This window comes from Pomacea canaliculata, linkage group LG6, assembly GCF_003073045.1.
Source record: "Pomacea canaliculata isolate SZHN2017 linkage group LG6, ASM307304v1, whole genome shotgun sequence".
Lineage (NCBI taxonomy): Eukaryota > Metazoa > Mollusca > Gastropoda > Architaenioglossa > Ampullariidae > Pomacea > Pomacea canaliculata.
Genome location: NC_037595.1, coordinates 10,098,704 through 10,120,987, shown reverse-complemented (window position 1 = coordinate 10,120,987; position 22,284 = coordinate 10,098,704). Strand labels below are relative to the sequence as shown.

The 22,284-nt window shown below is 41.0% G+C and overlaps 1 protein-coding gene and 1 long non-coding RNA gene across 6 annotated transcripts; one reads left to right on the top strand and one right to left on the bottom strand.

The window, feature by feature from the left end:
* Nucleotides 1-933: 933 nt before the first annotated feature.
* Nucleotides 934-8,436, bottom strand: LOC112565909. Of its 3 annotated transcripts, none has more exons than XR_003099515.1 (3): nucleotides 8,310-8,436; nucleotides 1,726-1,901; nucleotides 934-1,250 (listed from the first exon to the last, which is right to left on the bottom strand). It is a non-coding gene; the product is annotated as an uncharacterized LOC112565909 (long non-coding RNA). The 3 variants fall into 3 exon arrangements; XR_003099513.1 differs by lacking the exon at nucleotides 8,310-8,436 and adding an exon at nucleotides 7,504-7,638; XR_003099514.1 differs by lacking the exon at nucleotides 8,310-8,436 and adding an exon at nucleotides 3,830-3,946.
* LOC112565907 (nascent polypeptide-associated complex subunit alpha, muscle-specific form-like) lies at nucleotides 7,691-22,124 on the top strand. 3 transcript variants are annotated; one of them, XM_025241787.1, is made up of 3 exons: nucleotides 7,691-8,387; nucleotides 9,707-10,902; nucleotides 11,102-14,257. In XM_025241787.1, exons 1-2 carry the CDS (start codon nucleotides 8,253-8,255, stop codon nucleotides 10,892-10,894), a joined length of 1,323 nt encoding a protein of 440 aa, XP_025097572.1. In that variant the 5' UTR covers nucleotides 7,691-8,252; the 3' UTR covers nucleotides 10,895-10,902; nucleotides 11,102-14,257. The 3 variants fall into 3 exon arrangements, with proteins under 3 accessions (XP_025097572.1, XP_025097570.1, XP_025097571.1); XM_025241785.1 differs by having other exon boundaries at nucleotides 8,249-8,387; nucleotides 11,102-22,124; XM_025241786.1 differs by lacking the exon at nucleotides 7,691-8,387 and adding an exon at nucleotides 9,068-9,201 and having other exon boundaries at nucleotides 11,102-22,124.
* The last annotated feature ends 160 nt before the right edge of the window (nucleotides 22,125-22,284 follow it).

Sequence of the window (22,284 nt, the reverse complement as noted above, 5' to 3'; positions counted from 1 at the left end):
CTCACTACGGTCTTTCTCGGAAAGAGCAGGAATTTCGGTAAATCAGCCTCGTTCTGAATTAGTGAACCCGACAGGCAGCGTTCTTGGGAAAATGAGCCTTTTACGAGTAACGTGTCTACTTCCTTCTTTCACTCTGATGCCTCTTCGTGTCAGGTTTAGGCTCTCTGCCAAACACGAGGAAACACCAGGCGTTACAGAGCGAAACTGCAAACAGGAAGCTGCGAACTCCCCAATCTGAATGAGTTAATTAACCTTCACATGCGAGCTGTTTGCAACCTAATCCATAAAGACGGGAAAGCTGCCTCTCAAGTGTCCTGCGTTCTAGTCGGGTTAGATTGAATGAACTACCGGCTAAGAATGTGGAGTCACTTAGACTTAAGAGTTTTATCTTGTCTGGAATCGCGTTTGCTCGGTGAAGTTCACAGCAGCGTGAAGTAGATGACATGGATCTCGATAGCTAATCCTTGTGTACTCTTTCTGCGTGCGTGTATATATATATATCATATTCATTTCTGTTTGTTCCGAGTATACATGTGTATTTATAGAAAATATACCGGCAGTTTATAAATTTATCTATGCATACATGAAATGTATGAAGTAATTCCTTTAGGTTGTTTTTTTTTTAATGTAAGCAATAAACCATTTTTATAAAAACTCGTAATTCAAAGAATTTTTTTCCAAGCTGCGAGTTTTTCCATGGACCTGTTGTATAGGTGAATTGCGGTCTGTCTGCCAAGACCAACGCTTAGCTTCTTGAGAAGTTCTCCGCTGTTAGTCTCGGCGAGCCTAAACAAAGAATGTGAATAAACCGGAAGCTTTGTCGTCTCATGCCTCGTTTTAGCAGTTAACTGGAAAAAATCGTCTGCCAGAAGTCCAGTAATACAAGTTGTAGTTTTTCCGAAGACAAAACATGTATTAAAAACAGCTTCTATCTTCCTTTAAGTCTGTTTTCTTTATTTTCAGGGCATTTTTTCCGTCTAATTTTTTTCTTGACCTCCTAATGCTCACTGATGCATGGATATGCAGTGACAAACCATAGAAGAATGTTCGATTGTTGACGATCCCAGGCCAAGGAACTGTCCTTCCTCTCCTCTTTTTGACCTTGCCATCAGGAAAACGCTAATTGTTCCTTCGTCTTTTGATCTGTTCCTCTTCGTCATCGTGGTGGAAAATCCGGGTGCGCGGCAGCAGACACACAGCGAAACAGGAACTCGTGAGATTTGCCAGCGCCTTTGGTGATCCGTCTCCGGCTGAAAAAACACGTGAGTTCAGCTGTAAATTCAAATGTAAACTGCTCAAGGTTTTGCTAATATCCTTTCACAGTTTACAAATGTTCATTGGAGCGCACGATGAAAAAAATCCCCTCAATATATGCACTACATCTATCTACACACTTATGCTCTCAATGTTTTTAACAATTTTATTTACTTTTTTTTTTTTTTTTTTGCTCTGGGGAGAGGATTTCTTTGCTTTTTTTTTTTTGTTTCTTTTTTTTTATAGAGGGTTACATTTACAGGATGATCGTACTTTTTGTGACACACACCTCAAGGGTTGACTGAATATAAATATCCGATAACATTTTCTGCTCACATCACATCGCCCTGTCATTGTGGAAAAATGGCGACTAACAATGAGTAACATCCCCCCCATCCATATCTCTCTCTCACACCTTGATTTGACAGCATACGGGTAGTAATTTTACGGGTGCCTGAGGTAATTTCATACCGATGGTTTCGGGATTGGCGCACAGAATAAAGCAGACAGACCAGTCATAACAGCGCTGCCTTCTCTTCCTTCTTCTACTTGCTCAGTCAGTAAAACAAACAGTCGTAAGATACAACAACGCCACTACTGCGTTTTCATCCTCACCTTCCCACCTTCAGCAAAACCGCCGACGGCAACTGCACAAAAGCGAAGAGAACACTATAGCAAACACTCTTCACTCTCCTTCACGTGTTTAGGGGAGGATAAGAGCAAAGAAATTTTTCTGGTGTACACTTACAACAAGCGCTGCGAGGCACATTAGAGATAGCTAGGTTGCGCTGCGTTCTCTCGGTAAAAATTTTTAAAAATCAGCAGCTTTTTTTCAAAGGTCTTGGAGGAAAATTTTTTAGAGATTTTTTTTTTTTTTTTATCTGGAGAGAAAAAGAAATGTCTTTTTCCAAGGCAATATGTGTTAACTATTCCATTTCCTTTCCCAGCAACCCGCCTTGTGAAATTTTGTGACCAAAGCAAACCAGAGCGCATGCGCAGTCATTTCGGAGGTAATTACGTCCGCGACGTCCCTCCGTTGTGCATCCGTGGTTTCCGATACGCATCAGCGGCTTGAAACGGAGGAAATGGTGTCAGCACGGTGCGAATGATCGATGTACGTTATGCTTAGTGCCTTTGTCATGTGACTCAAACGTGTGCTCTTGCTTCGAACGTCAGGGGTGCGCGTGATACCGTTAGTCAAGCGTGTCCAGGACGTGATCGTTCGACATATTTGTTCCTTCTAGAGTGCCAATCACTTCGGGGTAATCGTATCGGTGACTCAAATACTGCTTGCGCAAGTTCGAGGAAACTGCCAGCATCTGGGTTTTTGCGAACATTGTTCAGATGTCTGACGTCTCAACACGGGTATAAGCCAGGGTAAGTCGTTGTCCCCGCAGCCAAATATGGAAATCAAAGGTAGACGTCTTGTCTCTGATTGCCTTACAAAGCGCAGTCCAGATCATGTTTCTTTTGCTTTGAGTTACTTTACTCAAGAGGCCTTAGAAGAGACTAAGAGGGTTAAACAATGGAAAACATCTCGTTGTACAAGTTGTGAAACAGCATGCAGACATCACAAAGCGTTTTTCCCTGATTTTTACCCAGGAGGTCAGATTTTTTTTCTAAACGTCCCACATAAAGGGAGACCTCGACACTGCGCTAAACAAAACACTGACAAATAAAACCATGAAACCTTGGAATGGTGCTGAACTGATCAACGCTCAAAAACTAACAAGGGGTTATACAGTTCATGGTGGCAGGTTCAAAAGAACTGGGCCAGCGTTTGAGATTGCTGTAAATTATGTTAAGCGTGTTAGCATAGAATTTTGAACAATGCAGCGTTGGAGCTAGGCATTCTTGTTCCTACATGGTTGGGAAAGAAAAAAAAAGAAAGAGAGAAGATTTGAATGCGCAGTACTTCTCAAATAAATGCTGTTGCAAGTAACTACCATGCCATGAGGTCTCTGTAGGTAACATCTCAGCTAGATTATTTTACGGCAATACCGACCATTGTCCCAGTTCTAAATATTACTATTTTTGTCGTCTAATATTTGTTCAAGAAACATCGCCTTGTCATAATTAATAAATTTGACATTCTGCAGGTCGATCGTTGCTCGACTTCCCTCCTAACCCTCTGACCGAATGACATATGTGTAGTGCACTTTTTCCCGATTATGGCGGTCAGAAATTTTCTTTTCCTCACTAAATAATTTACATCAAAATAGAATCAAGCAATTGATGGAATTTCTGCTGTCTGGTAAAAAGATGAGTGCGTGGTATTTATGCCAGTACGGCTAAGGAGATCGAAGTTAAATTAGTTAATGTAGATAACATGCGGAGACTCGTATAGGCAGATTAAATAAAAGTTGAAAACAAGCCGATATAGAGTCGGTAGGCACTGGTGAATGATAGATCGAAAGACAATCAAAATCACGAAGAAATCTTAAGACAATGAAGTTTAACGAAGTGATGATCTCGAGACAGGTGTACTGTTGTGTAAATAATCACAGGAATAACGTATATCCTATCATCTAGATGGAGATCCAAGAAGAACAAAAACTTATCATTGTTACGTTACCAGGAAGTCAGCCATCTTGATTCTATGTATAAAAATAAAGTGTATCTTATTACACAAGCTATATGCTATATTTGCACTGCTGACATTTCAATGAGCTGCATAACAACATGTCCTCGTCCCGCGAGTTTTTCACAATTGACCAAAAAAAAAAAAAAAAAACCTACATATAGGCGTGCTCGAGATTGCATTATACAATGTCTGCGCATGCGTCATCTGTTGATCTCTGCGCCTGCGCACTGTGAGAAGTAAAGTTGCTTCTCGTGTAAAGATGGAGATCGCCACAGGGTCACACGGCCAAAGACCAGCTCGCCAGACTGTTGGACGTGGATGTTCCTGGTGTCTTCCGAGTCTGGCAATCTTGTTTCGTACAAAAGGAGGTGTAGGGGAAGGGGAGAGAAAGAAGGAAATCTCGAAGTTCGTAGTCATAGAACGGCAATCAAACAAACAAAAGGATATTGTTTATGGAACTTGCTCTCAATAGCCGTTCACGGTTCAAAAATATTACATAATCTGGTGGTTTATTGGTTAATGTGTTGGACTGTTAAGCAGAGGGTACGTTGTATAAGTTGTTCTCGACACTGTGTTCGAATACTGCCCTACTGGCGCGCGCGTACACTCACAAACTCCACTTTGTGTAAAAGGCAGATTTCTTTTCTTTCCCTCTCTCTCTCTCTACGTGATGTTCTACATCTCTTCAGTAAAAGTATGTGAGGTAGAAAAAAGGAAACAGAAGCTTTGGAAGTTTTGTTAAATTGCGACACTCAGCCATGCGTGTCCTTACACGCACGCACCGTCCCGGTCACTAGCGGGAATAGACATGGGATCCGAACATCTTTGTGCGGTTGTATGAGAAAGGCGGCCACGTGACACCACTGTCTCCTGATTGCTCGATGGCTTCGCGAAACACGTACACGTTCGATGTCAAAATAAGCCGATAAGCCAAGAACTGCGTGATTGGTCCTGGGTGGCAGGGTAGGCGAGTGGGGAAAAGCCATGCAATCGAGCACAGAGTCAGTACGCCTAGAGTACTGCCGAACTCAACTTCTGATTGAAATCAAACTTTAAACTGCATGATAATCTTTTCCGTTGCCTTTATGCACTCTCTTGCTCTGTGCAATATTTTCTTGAGAGTGGTGTTAGATATATATAGACTATAGCATCCTGCTGTTAGAGGGAAAGAGAATGGCAGGAAGTGTGGTATTTTAATGGCGTAGTGGAGACCTGTCAGCCGAGTACGTGAAACCTGAAGTAAGACTAGACCCCAACGCCAGACAAATGAGAATCGTCGGATAAAACAGGGCAGAGGCATTGTACATGGAGTCACTGCAAAATATGAACATGTAGGCCACGTGACCTTTCATGGCCTTGCGGGGAGTTTGGGGGAGGAATAGGGGAAATGGAGCGACGTCGAGTTTTACTTTTGTTATTGCGAAGTTCCACTGTAGAAAGCGAGGCAAAGGACGTCGAAGCCACATGGGCCCAACTGAAGGGGGCTGCCTAAAACCGGATCCCCTGGCGAGGTGTTGTTGTGGCCCTATGCTCCTCGAGGATTAACAAGGACTAAACTAACTAAACTGTTGCAAAGTTGATCATCATTCTCAGTCATCTTTGCTGAGTTTGCTCGCGATATTAGACTTTGAAAAGAAAATATGAGTTTCTGCTGTAGTCAGATGATGCCAGTCTTTCAAGCTTAATCCTTGCAGTAAATAGCTTTAATATGTTCTTCAAGATCCCTCCTCACCAAGTAGCAACAACAATAAGAAGAATACACGAAAGAACAAATAACGGGGAGGGGGGGAGATTGGTGTTTTACGACGAGCCTAGCAACTGCGGCTATATCATGGCAGTGAAAGAACAGTGTGCCCTAGACGAGGGCTGAACCCAGTGCAGCCAACCTTCACAACAATTCTTTTCCCCTCAAAATTTGATGAGGCACAAATGTACTGCAGTAGATATGGGAGGAGAGGTCGGGGAGGAAGATGTCGGAGGGGAAAGGGGTGAGGATATACCTTCTCATCAAAATCAGGATGCTACGCTCCAGTGGTTGTGAACTGCATGGTCACGGTCCGCAGCCTGCACACGAATCTGTATATCACACGTACAAGTCAGTGGCATGAACAAGGGCGTTTAACATGCCTTTCGGTCACGTGGGATGCGCTTAAACAATGCGTAACCTATGACCTGACCTCTCACCCACAGTAATTGTTCTTTTGCGTTTCACCCGCAAATCTTTAGTTTTTTTTTTTTAATATCAGAAGAAGTTTCATTTGAATCTCTTTCTGACTTGCATTCTAATGAGCGGTTGAGGAAGTTCGTGCTTTCTTTGCCAACATTTCGAGAAAATGTGTGTAACCTTAATCAGGTCATCATCTCTGACCTTATTGTAACTCAATTTTATGATCATTATTGCGACACACAGTGCTTGTCGACCGACGAATCACTTTTGGAAGGACGTTTCAGATTGGCTCAAAAATAGTTGCTAAAATGTCAGTCTGTGGTAACGTGAAGCAAAACTGAAAAGGTCACACGCTTTCTTAAAAATAGATTCGGAGTCAGCCGTTGTTTCCCCGAAATTTAATCGCTGAAGATTTTGCTGGCGTTGTGCGGTTGGTTGCTGTAGCACGGGCGTGGGAAAACTTAACAATGGGCACTCCTGGTGCCTTCCGACATCGTAGAGATATCCTCAAGCTATTGCTGTAAAGGCGCTAATACAGACGGATATATTAAGTCGCAAATATATAAGCCGCATGCGTAACAGAAAATCACACATGCACGTAAGTGCAGAAAGAGAAAACGAGAGCATCAATAAACACGAGAGACGAGAGAATTAAATGACTAACACTGAAATATCGAGAAAGATTTCGCACATATTACACGAGCAAAAGAACAAAACCAGTCTTTTGTACATTGCTTCACGGATTTAAGCCCTCTGTGCGTGCTCAGACTAGTTCTCATCACCTGTAACTTTTTTTTTTTTTTTTAAGTGTTCAGATCTCTTGAGCCAACTAATATATACAATATTATAACAGGTCATGAACCTCTTCACTGATTCAAATATATAACCGTTGTGGTTAAGTATTGCTTGCACTGGCAAATACAGAAAAATAATTTGTCAGGACACAAGATTTCCTCGGAGGAAATTAATCCAAGTTCAAAACTTTCCACGCCTGAAAGTTTTTTTTTTTAATGTCAGACTGATTTCGCTCATTTATCTGAGTGTGCTCCATGCAGTCTACAGGATCAAGGATCAACTCAATGCTGATGATGAAACTATAACTGTTGCCATACATGGCCTCGCTGAGCTACTGATTTAACAGTATTTTTTTTTTTAAATGACGCTCCGACCTCTATTTTTTTCTGTTCCTTTTTCTAAGTGATCTTCCACCACTACGAGTTTTTAGTATGCACAGACAGCGCAATAAATAAGAACACTATATACACATCCAATCTGTCCATCACAAAGTTAAGTTTTAAAGTACAAACACTGCCGAGGCCGAGACTGAAGTAACACGAGCTTCAATAATATTCGACAACAGCGTTAACGACCTTCATGAGGTTTGCAGGTGAACTCAAGTTAAAAAAATAGGTCAGCAGAATTGACGAACAACACTGATGTCCCTGTACTAAGAAAAGATACGAGTACCGAGGGCTGGGTTACCTAGGGGCTGTCCTACCTGTGCCCGGAATTTAATCTGTCCTATTAACTTCCGGTCTCTCGGTTCCGTCGAAGGTAAGATTTCCTTCTCTTCTCTCTTCTGAAAACGTTTATGTAGCATTTTCTTCTTACTTTGTTGCAGCTGTAGTATTAATGACTCCTCTTTATTTTTCACAGGCTTTGTGTTGAAGATATCTTTAAACGAAGGAGAGAGAGGGGAAAAAAAAGGAAGTTACTCTGGCCGAAGCAACCAATCAGGTTGATCGACTGTACGACAACTTCCACTAGGCGTAGTAAAGGAGCCGTACAATGGTGGGAGAACAAACGATAGCCTCGCTGGCTGCTGTTTCTGATCAAGGAAACGCAGCGGGTTTAGGGAAGAAAATTACTAAGCAATCGTGCGTGGAATTTGATACTTAGCAAAGCGGAGTCAGAGACCTACTCAGCCTTACAGAAAGTCTGACAGTAGTGGAAGAGGAACAGCCAATCGCGTGGCAGCACAGAACACGGACGTGACACGGGGGCTCGAGCACAGATGGAAAGGGAAAGGGTGTACTAGTTCCAAGAAAACACACCATCTTCTCATCTGCACTCAATGACGCAGGCGAGAGAGACATTGACGATACTTTGTTTCATCTTATGTTGTCTTCTACTTAGCGTTGGCTATGATATCACCAAGAAGAAAATAGTAAAGAAAACAAATCTTGTTAAGACGCAATAATACCTACATCGGGCAGTCGTTTACGTGTGAGGAATGCGTAGTGTGAAATGGGTCCTAACAACGTTTGGGACTTGAAAACAAACTCACGAGGCACTCAGACAGACCTGGTTGCTGAAAGAACCATCTCAGAATGCCTTACGGAGTTAAAATCCTCAGCAGAATTCCAAGATCTGACGTACAGGGTGAGTTTTTCTTCGAAGGCGAGGCCTTCTAGTTAACTTTGTGCTTGGAAGTAAGGGAAGCTACTCTAGAATGCCATTCTTGGCAATTACTTTCTAGGAAAAGTGTCGCACTTCCAGGCTGTTTCAATCCAGTGTTCTTAGAATTAAAGTTTCTGTTTAAGCTAATGTGACCTCATAAATTAGTGCGAACAGGTGTTCTTGGAAAAATGAAACGAAACTGCTTGCTATCGTGCTTTTCTCGGAGTATCACCACTCCCCCACGACCTAGAAAAATAAAATGCTGTTAAAGTCCCTGGGTAATATAATTTGGCCTGTAGAGTGTGACGTTTTAAAAATATATATAAAACTATAGTTGAGAAAATGTATTAAAGAAAATACTCTTTTGACGGTTAATTCGTCATGGCAGAAAAAAGTCTGACATTTCGTTCATAATGTGCTGTTTTTTAGTCGGCTCATCTTAACGGCTGACAATCTAACATGTTTGACGTGTTTACGTTATCAGATGACTTCATTGAACCAGTCTTAGCAGTTAAAAACAAAAATCATGGTAAAAACTGAGTTGTTTGCAAGGCAGGGAGGTGTGTGCTGAAATAAAAATATCACAAAATTCATGCTAAAAAGGGTAGGGTACTCTGGAGAGACACAGGTGATCACACCCACGCATGCATGTATTATACTTACATACACATGGGTTGTGGAGAGAAAATGAATTGCGTTCGATGTGTATCTAAGATCTTCAAGGAGCACAATGTTAAACAATCATGACTAAAGGCTAATGACGTGGTCCACTTTTTCATGTCACATTTCGTCATAAGTAAGCAATTGAGAAGAATTCTTATTTTTGTGAAAAGTGTTTAGTGTACCAAATAAATTTAACCTAATAAATGTTTTACTCTGCAAGAAATATTTAATTGTTTTCTTGTATTTTGAGGTAGTAAATTTTCAGCAAGAGACTTGACTATCTGTGATTGTGATATTAAGAATACTAATCCGAAGGGCTTATATAGTTGTGATATTCTTTCACAAGGCACACATTACAAAAATATTTGAATACTGCATACAAATGGAACATACATAATAATTCCTATTGTTGATTCTTTATTCACAATATTATATATATACACACACACAGTATATATGTATTATGTAAGCATCCTCATAGTCAGGTCGTTATATGTGTAGAAAAAATTGGTTCAAATTACCTGTTAATGTCTGTATAATGTATAAACATTTCCAAAACGTTTAACATTTCAGATTTTTTGTATTGCTCATGTTTTATGTTTTCTGCTATGTTAAAAATGCATTGTTTGTATCTGCAGCTCAGCAGATCTCACCAGGATGAACTGTGCCTTCTTATCACACGCGAGAAGATGTTAGGTCTCCTAGGCATGCCTGTTGACCCTGTCACAGTCTGCATCACAGCCAGTGGCGTCTGTAGTCTGAATGTTATTTTTTTGCCCATTGATACCCATAACATCATGCACAACGGGCAGATTTCTCTCAAACTGTTCCGCAACATCCTTCGCAAGCTGAATGGAAGAGCAGGCTATGGATTTTGCCCTGGCTTTAAGGTGGAAGACTTCCCCAAAGACTTTCCTTTTAGTAAGTATGGGCTGAAGGTCCTTCAGCAGCCATTCATGCGGGTTCAGGCAAAAGGATGTCCAGTTTTTTATCAGTGTCAGAAGCTTCGTGCCACTGTGCAGCCACTGGGCTTGGAACTCTGCCCCATCTGCTGGAAGGCTGCTGCTGGCTACAAGAGCTCCTTAGAGAGTCCAGATGCTGAGATGAAGGTTCCAGCAACACAGAAAGGTTCCCAGCATTACGCAGTAACCTCATTTGCAAATTCTCCAAGCATGTCTGAGCATATGGCTGGACTTCATAATGGAACAGCATCAGTAATAAAGAGTGAAATTGGTGGTTCAGTTAAAGAGGAAAGAAAGCAGAATTGCTTACAGTTGAATGAAAATGTTAAACCTTCCTCATCAGTTTCTCACTGCAAGACATCACGAAAACATTCACAATCTCTCAGAAAGGAATCAGTGACATCTGTATTGGACTGTCAAAGTTATGAAAAAAATCCAGCCAGTAATCCCTTGTCTGTAGGAGACACATCAGTGCCTTCTGCAGCTACATCCTTGGATGTGGAAAGTGAACAAAGCTCATCTATGTCACTGACGGCAGCCAGAGATAAGAGCAAGAAAGATTTTCAGCAAGCGTCGGAGGCGACTGGCAGTCATAGACTAGTTCTTTCAGCCCGAATCAAACCTTTTCAAACATCCCAGAATTTGCCGTCAGATGTGGATAGAGATATTCATGAAATTGTTCTTGCAGACACTAATGCCAAGCTCAGTCTTTGTCAGAAACAAGCACAGATCAATTCATCAGCAAGTTCAGGGGATGTGGAGATGATTGCCCATCGTGAATCAGAGGCATCTGGCGAAATTGTTTTGTCGCCTTACAGTTCTCCTCTGCCACTATGCATTGATGAAGATGCAGATGATAACTGAAGAACCAGGTAATATGTGTTTACACTTCTTTCATATTTGTTTTGGAATAATTGCTGATGATAGTTTTCCTTCACCAGCAGCATATTTTAGCTTTAATTTGTCTCTAAATAGAGTGAGTGTAAAAGAGTTTGTAAGTTAAACTTCTTTAGAAAAATACATTTATCTTGTCCTGTCGCAGCTTTACTGACACTTTAATCAAATTTTCAGATTTGAAGCGTTCTTGCTTGCGGTGCTCTGCATGTCAGGAGTCTTCACATCATCAGCGGAGCTCAGTGATCATTGTGTCAACTGCAGCCAGCATACCAAGACAGAGCACTAGAATCGGCAGTCACCATCACTGCCACAGCTGATACCAAATCGGAAGATGCCCCACCAACAGTGACAATTGTGAAAACTGCAGACTTAGCACTTGCACCGCAGTCTCAGTCCAAAATTTGCCCCATTTGCCAGCAGGGATTTTCTATATAAGCATGATCTTGAGAACCACCTGGTGCAAAAACATAGGGCTAAGCTTCACCCTTGTCGTTACTGTGGCCAAAAGTTTGCACTTAGAAGCAACTTGTCCGCCCATCTGCAGCACCACAGAGGCAGTGCTGACTTGAAGTGCAAGGAATGTGGGGCCAAATTTGTAGGGAAGAAGGCGTTTGCTGCCCATGTGAAAACTCACATGGGTAGCTACCCCTATTTTTGCACCCTCTGCTCTAGATTTTTTGGTAATGTCAGCAGCTATGAAAAACACATGGATCGACATAAGATGCGCCGACCTGTTAACATGCTTGCAGGGAGTGTGAGAATGGTGCATGGCATTTTAGGTAAAGCGAAAAGATGTCTTGAAGAGAAAGTTCAGATGAGTCTGTCTAGTAGCTTGACTGCAAGCAGCGAGAGTAGTCTGCCTACACTTGCAAACCTTGGAGAAAACGAACAAGGTGTTGTAAATTCTGCAGAAGACAAGGTAGAATCTGGTGAAAGAAAGGACTGTAACCAAGTAGATATAATCAGAAGTATGAATCACACTGTTTCAAGTCCTGCAGAAGGTTTGTCAGGAAGTTCTCTGCCACAACCAAACACAGGCATCTGTGCATCATCTCAAGACTGCTTGAGTGGTATGTTCACAGCATCCCAGTCCCCTGTCGAGCAAGGAATTGCAGCTTCAGCTAATTTACAGCTCCTGTCTGCTGTAAGTCTTGCCCAAGCAGAACTTGATGGCCACATTCCTTTAAGTGGTTCTCAAAAAGAGGCTCGATTGCAACCAGATTTAACTGAGATCAGTATTATTGACAACTCTGCTGAAAAAAGCGTTGTTCCAAAGACAAACAGTACTTCATCATCTACCTCATCACTGTCACCTACAACATTTACCAACCCCAGGTCACAGCAGCGAGTCATCATGTCACTGAGCAAGCAGGAAACAGAGCAGATGATGCAGTTGGGAGCCCTGGACCCGCTAGAAAGTGGAGGAAGGGTCACAATAGAGAATCTTCCCTCGACATTACGAGAAAGAATTAAACAGGCTATAGCCACTGGGGAAAGTTCTGGCATTTCATCCAGACAGGAAGAACCTGCTGCAGCTCCAGCCTCTGGTACCAGAGCTTTAGCTGCCTCTCCTCAGAGCAGCAGCTCAACACCTGTCTTCGAATTAAACTTTAGCAGTTGTTCTGAAAACAGAGATGTTGCACACAGAGGCAGACAGGAATTGCAGGGATGGGCCCTGGATGGAGATTTGTTGAAAGGAAAGACTAGCAGTGGGGAGCAAGGCCCCATCATTCATAAACAAGGAAGTGAACTTCTACAGAGACTTGTTGCACCACCACTGTTACCCATGGAGATCCAGGAAGCAGACAACCTGCTCAAGCTGCCCTTAGAGCCCCTGAGTCTTTAACTGCTCATACATTGGCTGGCCAAAATCTGCAAGATGAGCAGAGCAAGACCATTAAGATGAGGACAGCAGCTGACCTTAGCCAGCCAGCCCAAGGTGGTGAGCAGGAGAGAGATGCTCAAGGGAACACAACCAACAAAGCAGAATTGTCCAGACAAGAGCAGTATGAGAAGCAAAGGAAGGATCACACAGCCGAAAAGGATAGAGCCATTCTTAACAAGCTGCTGATAGCACAGCTTCTACAGCGCAAACAGAGGCTTGGAAATGAAGGAGAGGCAAACTTGCCAGGGGAAATAACAGTTAGCAGACACCTGGTGAGAGACATGTTGGCAGCTCTAAACACAGCTGGTGGGTCAGCAGCTGCTGAACTACCACCTGTCTTTCGACAGCCCTTGCCTGGATCTGCTCTTGGTGGTCACAAATTAAGATCCCCATTTCCTTCTTCAGCTTCAGGCATTCGGATGTCATGCCCACCTGTGGGAATGAGACCTTCGGGACAATCTGCCAGCCAAACTGTTGGTTCAGAAGCATGTCATACCCGAAAGCCTGGAGCAGATGATATCACAAAACTGCCTTCTCCTCAGTTGATTCATGGCAGTGCCACTAAAGTCAATGGTCCCAACAACAAAGAACCCCCTCAGCCATCCTTTTCAAATATTACCTCAAATTTATCTAAACCCACAGATGTAAGCTTGGTCCCTGCTGGGGGTAGATCAGTCAACAGCCAGACAGGGCTACAGTCTTCCAGAGACAGTTTGCCGCAAGTATCAGTTTTCAGTGATGGATCAATGCTAGAGCAGATGATGAAACTGGAATCTATAATGCCTTCATCAGCAAAAGAATTCTTGCCATCTGCATCTCCTCACAAGAAGACTCCATCTCAAGCTTTGCGATCACTCTGCAGCCCTCCCATGGGACTGGAGAGTCCCATGTCAAATGCTCTAAATGCAACTGTGGAATCAGACATGTCTGCTTGCAAGAATGGCAAAAGAAGATAGACAAGAATCAGGGACTGCGGGCGAGGTCTGGTGCCCGAGAAAAGACTGGTGTCAGAGGCGGTGGAAGTCGGTCATTGGAGGGAGATCCCAAACACAGCCAGTGGTCTGGGGGCTTAGTGAAGGAGAAACCCAACAGAGTTGTGACAGTGGTGCCACCTGGTGAGATAGAGCGCTTGCTCAATCTTGCCAAGAATGTGGTATCGCCCATCTCTTTGGATATTAGCACAGGGAGTCAGCCTTCCCCTCAGTCACCTGTCTCTCAGCCTTCACCTCGTCTCAGTTCTGTGGGGGTTTCCAGTTCAGCTTCGAGCACATCGGCATCATCCCCTGCAACGCTGATGGCAGGTCTGTCCCCTGTATCAGCATCACCATCCTCACCATCCAATTCTGTTTCTTCTCGTCAGGCAACCCCCATTAACAGACCTTCCTCTTCCCTTCCAGGATCTCCACGTCCATTCACAATTCCTATGCCTCCTCTCATTCCAGCTGCAGAGGCCTTTGCACCCCCTCATATGCCGGCATGGCAGATATCATCTTCTTCGTCATCATCTTCTTCTTCATTGGATGAGGGTGACATGGCACCTATTGATCTGACAAAGCCAGATAAGCGGGTGCCATTACAGGAGCCATCTCCATTTGCAGTTCATGGTGGCCAGGTTACTGGTGACAGACTTTGCAGTCCCAAGCGTTCTGATGCCACCATGGCAGGCTCAGGAATTCAAACCCAGGTTCCTCGAAGACTAGCCTCCAACGAGCAGATCGAGAAAGAGAGGGGTAATGGTGCCAGTAAAAATTACATAGAAGTACTAGACCATGCAAACAGATCTACAGCTCCTGCATCAATTCAAGGAGCTCCCCAGTCACTGTCCTTTCCTCATCATCCTCATACAGTTACAATGGCCCAAGATAGTTTGACGCCACATGCAACAGCAAAGGCAAGTATGTGCTCGCTTCCTCTTTCGGCTGTTCAAACGCCTGTGTCCCACGAAGAAGCGGCTCTGCGGGGACCATTGTCCATAAGAGCAGTGACTTCACAGCAAAGACCACTGCTGCATGCTTCAATGACTTCACCAAAGATCATGTCTCAGAATGTTGTCCGTCTACCACAGAATGTGATCACACCAACTCTTTTGGAATCTCTGCAACCTGGAGTGAACCCACATGTCATAGCAGCACCACAGAGCATCAGGTCACCATTGGCTGCACAACATCAAAACCCACCACCTTTTATGCCAAATGCACCTTCTCTGAATTCTGTGGCACTCTACAGTAGAGCCCCTAGTGCATCTCACACAACTTTACCCAACTTTCTCATAGACCCCAAAACTGGGCCAGACGTATCATCCCTAGGGAGCACCCAGAGTTTGGCCAAAAGTGACCCCATTCGGGCATCTCCTCTAGGAGGGTTTCTGTGGCACAGACCACAAGTGTCAGAAGGCTTGAAGGGAAAAGGTACTGATGTTCATGACAATAATACTCGTGGCTTGTGCAAACCTCTGGAAAGAGAATCACTAGTGCAGCATGCTGATGTTTCACATCGTCATGCAAATAAAGATCATGAAAGCAATGTGAGGTCCATAGCTGGGGCACACCACCCTGCTTCTACCAGTTATGGCAACCGAATCATTGATGCTGGTGCATGTTCAACAGAAGAAGTTGACAGGACAAACGAGTGGAGGCAGAATTTCATCAGCGTCTTGCATCAGACTCGCTCCAGCGTCCCCACCAGCAGCCATTGGAGTTTGAACCAATGGAGGCTCAGCCCCTCACTTTGGATGTCCAGCCTGCGCAACAACAGGAAGGTCATCCTCGTCGTACAGTTGCCAAGCAGCCGAGGGGCAGGAGGAGAACTGAACCTAAGCGTTCACGTGCCATGTCCAAAGAAACTTTGTTAACGGCACCAGCACAAACAGTTCCTGGCAATTCTGTGTCACCTACCTTCCCGCAAGAAGACTGCTGGACTGCAGGAGGGGAGGAAAATGCTAGTGAGAGACGGTATGTTCTGAGCAACTTGCCAGCTGACGCATGCATGTCAACTCCAGTCATGGTGCCGAGAGAGAGCAGCTCAAAGAGACGTTCTGTAGGAGCTGTCAAAAATACAGGACATCTTACCAACCAAGCCAGTCCTGCAAACATGGCAGAAAATGTTGATGCAAACAGGTCAGCACAAATGAGGTCTCAAGATCTCCAGCAGAGAAGAGAAGAATGTTTTGATGGGGCAAGGAACGAAAGGGTTGCAGTGGACACAGATGCAGACATGAAGGCAGATTCTGGGGAAGACTTTGTACAGTGTGATGGTTGCGGCAAGTGCTTCTACAATGAGGAAGAGATCCTCAAACATGAATGTGAATCTTCATAGCCAGTACCACAAACTGCAGTGTTTTGTCCTCACTTTTTGCTGTCTTCCTTGCGTGGCCAGAAAAGACATTTGGCTGGTTACTGAATTGAAAAAAAAAACTTGCCTTTGAGATGAAGAGTAAATAAGAAAGCAAAGTATGGCTAAGTGACCAGCATGTGAAAGAGTCAAAAAACTAATACAAAATAATCACACGAACCTCGAAAGAAGAAAAATCTACTATGGATGCTGACTTTAAGTAGATTTCCTTTTACAGACATGGAAATGTAGAAAATCTCCCAAGAAATTTTAAAATTATTAACCTTTCAGCTTCTTCTTTGCAGTTCTTGTTAAAGTAATCATTATTTTTCTACTGTTTTGAAGAATTCCTTCCAAAACATGACTTTGTAATTGCTTAAACTTCATCATGCTTGTAGTGAGCAGAAGTAGAAAGTTTGGTTTTTAATGTTTTTGATGATGGTCTGTTGACAATAACAGAGACTCATAATAACTACAAATGAATTTTTGGAGTCACTTTGTTTCACAGAATTTGAAAGGCTTTAAGTAAGAATGTTAATGTGTTTTTAATGAATTAAACTAGTAACATGAAGGAAGTCCCATGGCTGCATTGTCATAAAGAAGAAATAATTTTGGGATTAGTGGAAATCATAATATTTTTTTGTGAAAGTAGGTCATATGCTGCATCTTGTTTTTGCATTTCTGAATTATATGGCATTTGTAGTTGCAAAAGTTCTGTTGCTCAGTCACATAGATCTTCCACGGTAGCTTTTGTTTGCCATTTGGCAGAGAAAACACTCCCCCACCAATACTGAAAAGATGCTAGAAAACCATAAAAAACATGGTTTAAATTTTGATAATGTATCAACACATTATTATACCTACAAAAATCTTTATTTTTATTACAGTGGAAATCCCAGCTCCTGTGAGATTTATTTTTCAGAAGCAGCACTGAATTTGTCAGGAAAACCTAATAGGCTATTTATGATATAGTTCTCTGGGCACCAATCACTAACCCAGCCGGATAAATTAACTAGAGCATGCGTCGTCTGTTTACATCCTGTTTACTGTCAGACAAAGTCATATATCACACAGTTTTGTATAGCATGCCATTTATCTTTGATTAGCATGTGCCATGGCTGCTCTCAAAGGAGAGTAAGCTTAGCCAGAAGGGTGACGCTAGTTTTTCAAGTGAAATAATGATGAGCCAAGCAAGGAAATGAGTTTGTAGCTGCTTGTTTGCCTACCAGTGCTTGAGATTTTATTTAGTACATGTGTAGCCTCTTAAGGGTTTTTAAAATAAATGTTAACCTCCTTAGCATTAACCCTTAGCATTAGTTGAGCATGGAATTTAAGATAAAAATGGTTAATTTCAAGTGCTACTCAACGCTACATCTGAAGTCAAATCAGGGTACCCTCTGTAGAGTTCAACGTAAATTTTTTTTTTTACATAAAATTCTAAGTTGCTTGATATTATTTTCAACTTAAAGTCAACTTCAGCCTTTTGAAAGCATGAAATTTTCAAGCATCTTCCGTTTTGCTTCTTTTTGTGATGTTGGCTTGTGTGGAAAATGTTTATCAGACTATTAGTTTATTGAAAGCACACATCCATAAGCATGCACTCTCTCTCACACACTCACCATATTTAGTCACAAAGTTAAACTGATCTCATTTTACCCAGGTTCCTTGAATGCTGCCCATAATAATGGAAAAAGTATGTTAAAAACATTTTTCTGTAGGATTTTATAGTTAAATATTTAATTTCCAGGATGACAAGAATGTATTTTATTAGCATCACTTATAATTACGATGGGCAGTGATACATACACTTATTATCTATGAAATATCGATAGGAAGATGACTCAGTTGTGGTTAGGACCCTTACAAATTTATTCTTTTTTTCCCTCATATTAGAATTTGTTGCTCTTGTTACATTCAAAATGTTATTATAAAAGCTTTAGCTATTGTACCACTGCAATTTAGACCTTCTCAAAGGACGTTTATTAGTCTTGAGAAAACTGCTATAAATTCCTGTGATAGTCTCTGTCAGTCGCCTTCTCAGTTTGCTCTTTTTGTGATTATGTATTGTTTGTAAACTTCAACACTACTTGACAGAAATATGCAGAAATAATTTAATGTCAGTACAGTCCCCTTATAAAAGCGACAAGATGCAAATTTTCCTAAAACATGTAATTTAATTTACATTATCTATTTTATGTGTGTGTATATACATGAAGAGTGGTTTCTTTAAAACTTTGAAGTCTTTTCTGATTGACACTTATGCTTGCTACTTATTTTTTTACATTTTCCAGATGTGCCATAATAAAAAATGTAAAGCATTTTTATTATTTTTGAACTTATTGTATAATAGTGGAAGAGATAAAGGCCATAAACAAGACATTGGGCTGTAAAGTTAGCCAAAGCTGAAAACTTCTGTTGTATCCCAGCAATTGTAACAGGATATAATAATATTGGCATTGTATATACATACCATCTTGCTTATCATATAAGCATAGCTTATTAATATATTGAAGGTATTTGTATTTTTGACTAAGATCTCTAGAATGACTGTGTATATGCTTTATGATGAAATAATATGTAATTTGTTACTTACATTCAGAGCCATTGTAATCTGTTTACTTCATCAACATGTTCAGGAATTCCCCTTTGTTTTAAAATCTTTAGTCTGTGATTTTTTTTCTTAATATAAACATTTTCAAGGCTGTGGGGAAAGAAAAGATGTTACATTTTTCTTATAGATTTATGTTATTGTTATAAAAAAAATACATTGATTGACTGTATTTATGAAGTTTGAAAAATGTTCAGGGAAGGAAGTCTTATTATCTCCCTTGGCAATAGTGTTGTGCGCATGATTGAAATTTTATTATGAAAAAAATTGCGATGAATGCTTAATCAGTACATAATGCTTGAGGTTTCATTCATGGAATTTTCAAGATCCATGATGCAAGATTCTGACGTGCTTAAAGTTAACCAGCCATATAACTGTTTGCAAAAAGTTGATGTAAATAAATTCAGTTTAGGCAATAAGAGAGAAGATACAGGAAAATTGTATGTATGAACTGCAGAAACTCACTTTCCATATAAGTAAAGTTAATGTTCGTCAGTCTTCCTATAGCATAAACAGCATAGATAAATCAAATTAACTGAATTAAAGGTGTTATAGTACACAGGCACATGTAGCAGCTACATAATTTCATATAATGTTTCCCATTCTAATGCATAAAAGATACAAAGGGAAAAAAAGGGCCTTTGGGTGCTTGTACAGAGTTGTGAGATTAGTAATGGCTAATAAGTTTCAGCTGCTGATATTCATATCCCATTAACATGATTACCTTATTTACACATTTATCAGTGTTCCTTGTAGTCGCTGTGTGAAGCAAAACCTGAAGAAAAGGCCACATATCATGTTAATGAACTTTTGAATTTGGCAAAAAAAAGTAGAACACATGGAGAGTGAATCTTCAAGAGGTGTAGTCTGCTATGATGGCATCGGGGATGTTGATTTCTAAGTTGAAACAAACTGTGTACAAAATATGTATACATAATTACAGCATCATGTTTTGTAGTCTCAGGGTTTCTATGCTGCATTCCATTTATTTTCAGAGTCTACAGTGTTTGAATGTACATAGTGTTTATTTGTATTGACATGGTTGTTAACATCCTCTTTTCAAACCTGTCATGAAAGAAATCAATAGAATATTATTTGTTTTCTGCACACATGTCACCTTCCCTCTGCTTAATGTCTCCTACCTAAATAATTATGTCAAAGTATTTTGTGTAAACACCTTCGTGTACATACAAATGGTCTGACTCTTCATACAAGTTTTTTCTCCTTGACCTCCCCTCTTCCATCCCTCCCAATAGCCTGTATTACCACCAGTTTGACTGACTATGACTAAGCATGTCGTTAAAGAACGATGTTGTCGTTGACAGTGGGATAGTTTAAAGTGCTTTCTATGTGGCATTTTCATGTTTTATTTGTCTTCTATGACTTGTTTTGCCATGATATAGCCCTAGTTGCTGGCACGGCATTAAATACAAAGAAACTATGACTTGTTAGTAGCATTCATCAGCCAGTAACTCCCTTTGTTTACTGTGGCACTGACAAGCTTGGGGATCCTCATAACGGGTGGATCCTTTCTGTCATTCTTTCTCATAGTATATGCTTTTTAGCAAAAATACATAGGTGTTATTATTTCCTTTCAGACTCGTAATTTAATTCTATTTTTATTATGGGCAGCAGTGGCTAAATTTCTGAATTATGGTGATATGAGAAAGGGGAATCTGGTTTCAGTGACTGCTTGCTTTCTTCATCCTTTTAGTGGTGTTGTCTCCTCTGCGATGTCTGTTTTACAGACAGTTTTGGGGCAGTGGCGGAACACTTTTGGCATTTTAATTGAGTGGTGGTAGTACTATAACTTATCGTATAGTTGCATACAAGTGGGTTTTGAAGATGTCATTAAAGAGTTTAATATCTGCCTTATATACTGCATACACAGATCATTTTTAACTGGGAAGCGTTTCTACAATGCTTAGAATCTACCTTTAGAAGTGGCATTTTGCGAATGTTTGTCCCATGTGATTGTTCTAAAGCGATTGGTCTTCTTGTTACAGATACTCCTGAAGTCCCAGTTTTATAGTTAACATTGTTGGTGTATGGCATGTTTTATACAAACATTTTATAAATATGTGGGCATTATTCAATGAAACCTTTACTCTTTATTTGTTCATACTGCTGCTTTAGCTCTGATGTTAACACATTGATTTAAAGAGGCTATGCGCAGTTTGGTTTATGAACAATTGATCTACACAATTCTAGATGACAGATTTGTGATTGTAACACATCCTAAACACCTACTATATATGAGTAAAGACAAAATTACCTCATAATTTTTTACTTTTCATGATTTTTGCTGCAGAAGAAACAAGTAAAACTGCACCTTTTTTTTTTCTTCTGTGAAATACTTTGCATGGAATGATTCTGTTGGTGCATTTCTTTTTAAACACTCATATAGTGATTTAGTAAGAAGATACACCTAAGCCTTGCTACACAATACAGCTTGTTGTAGTGGATATTGTATTGTCTGAATGGCTGTCTACTAGCAGAGTGAAGGAGTGTACAAGTGATTATCCTTAACAATTGCTTGTAACTTGTACAGTTTACAGTGCAGAGTGTTGCACTTTTATAGGTCACATCAACTCCATACTGTGCTGCATGAATCAATCCCTAGAGCAGTCTGGAAGTTCAGACATAGAAATGAAAGAAAGAAATTCTCAAAAATCCTGAAACCATTTCCTGTAATGGTCTCTGTAGACCATCATATAAAGTGTAAAAGGAGACAGAATGCAAAAATCCAAAGTACAGTGTAAACAAAACATTAAAAAGATTCCATGTAAATTTGTCTAATTCTTTTTCTCTCTCATTTGTGTTTGTGTGTGTGTGTTATTCCAACATTATTTTACCAATAGATGTGGGGAGCGGTTAACCTTCAGCTTAGCACAACATTGTTCAGAACCTCAAAGCATGCCAACTAGCCAGGTCAGATACCCATTTGACATAGCTCAATCAACTTCCCTCTAATTGCTGCAGTCTTTGAATTCTGCAGAGGGTTGGGGAAGGTAAGGCACTGTGCAAGAGATGGGCACAGCCCTCGCAAAATCTGCCCATCTCTTTCAACATCTCATGACATTATAGTTAGGTTGTTACATTGTTTTCAGAAACCTGCAAAAGGATAGTGATCTTCAAAGTTACAGTGAGTTTGAATGTTCACTTTTTAAAAAAAAATTGAAGTCTTTCTGTAAACTTCATTGGCAGCATATTATAGCTTAGCATAGTATGAGAAACATTGTTTCCATGATGATGCTGAGCTACTAAGCAGACCTCTTAACTCCTGTTGCTTTCAGATGCTGCAGATTTGTAACTATGCAGAATATTTTTTATTGATTCTGTGTGCATACTACTCAATACAATTGCTTTTCACATTTTGGTTTTCAGTCTTTTTGCATGTGAAAAGAAAGGTACATTTGAGTTCGCGAGTCTGGTGCTTTTGTGTTTGGGTGATTTGGTGAAAGTGTATCTGTCTCTACAAGCAGTTTGGGTAGCTTGGTGGGTTTGGTGAACTTCTGTCTCTACATTTGGTTT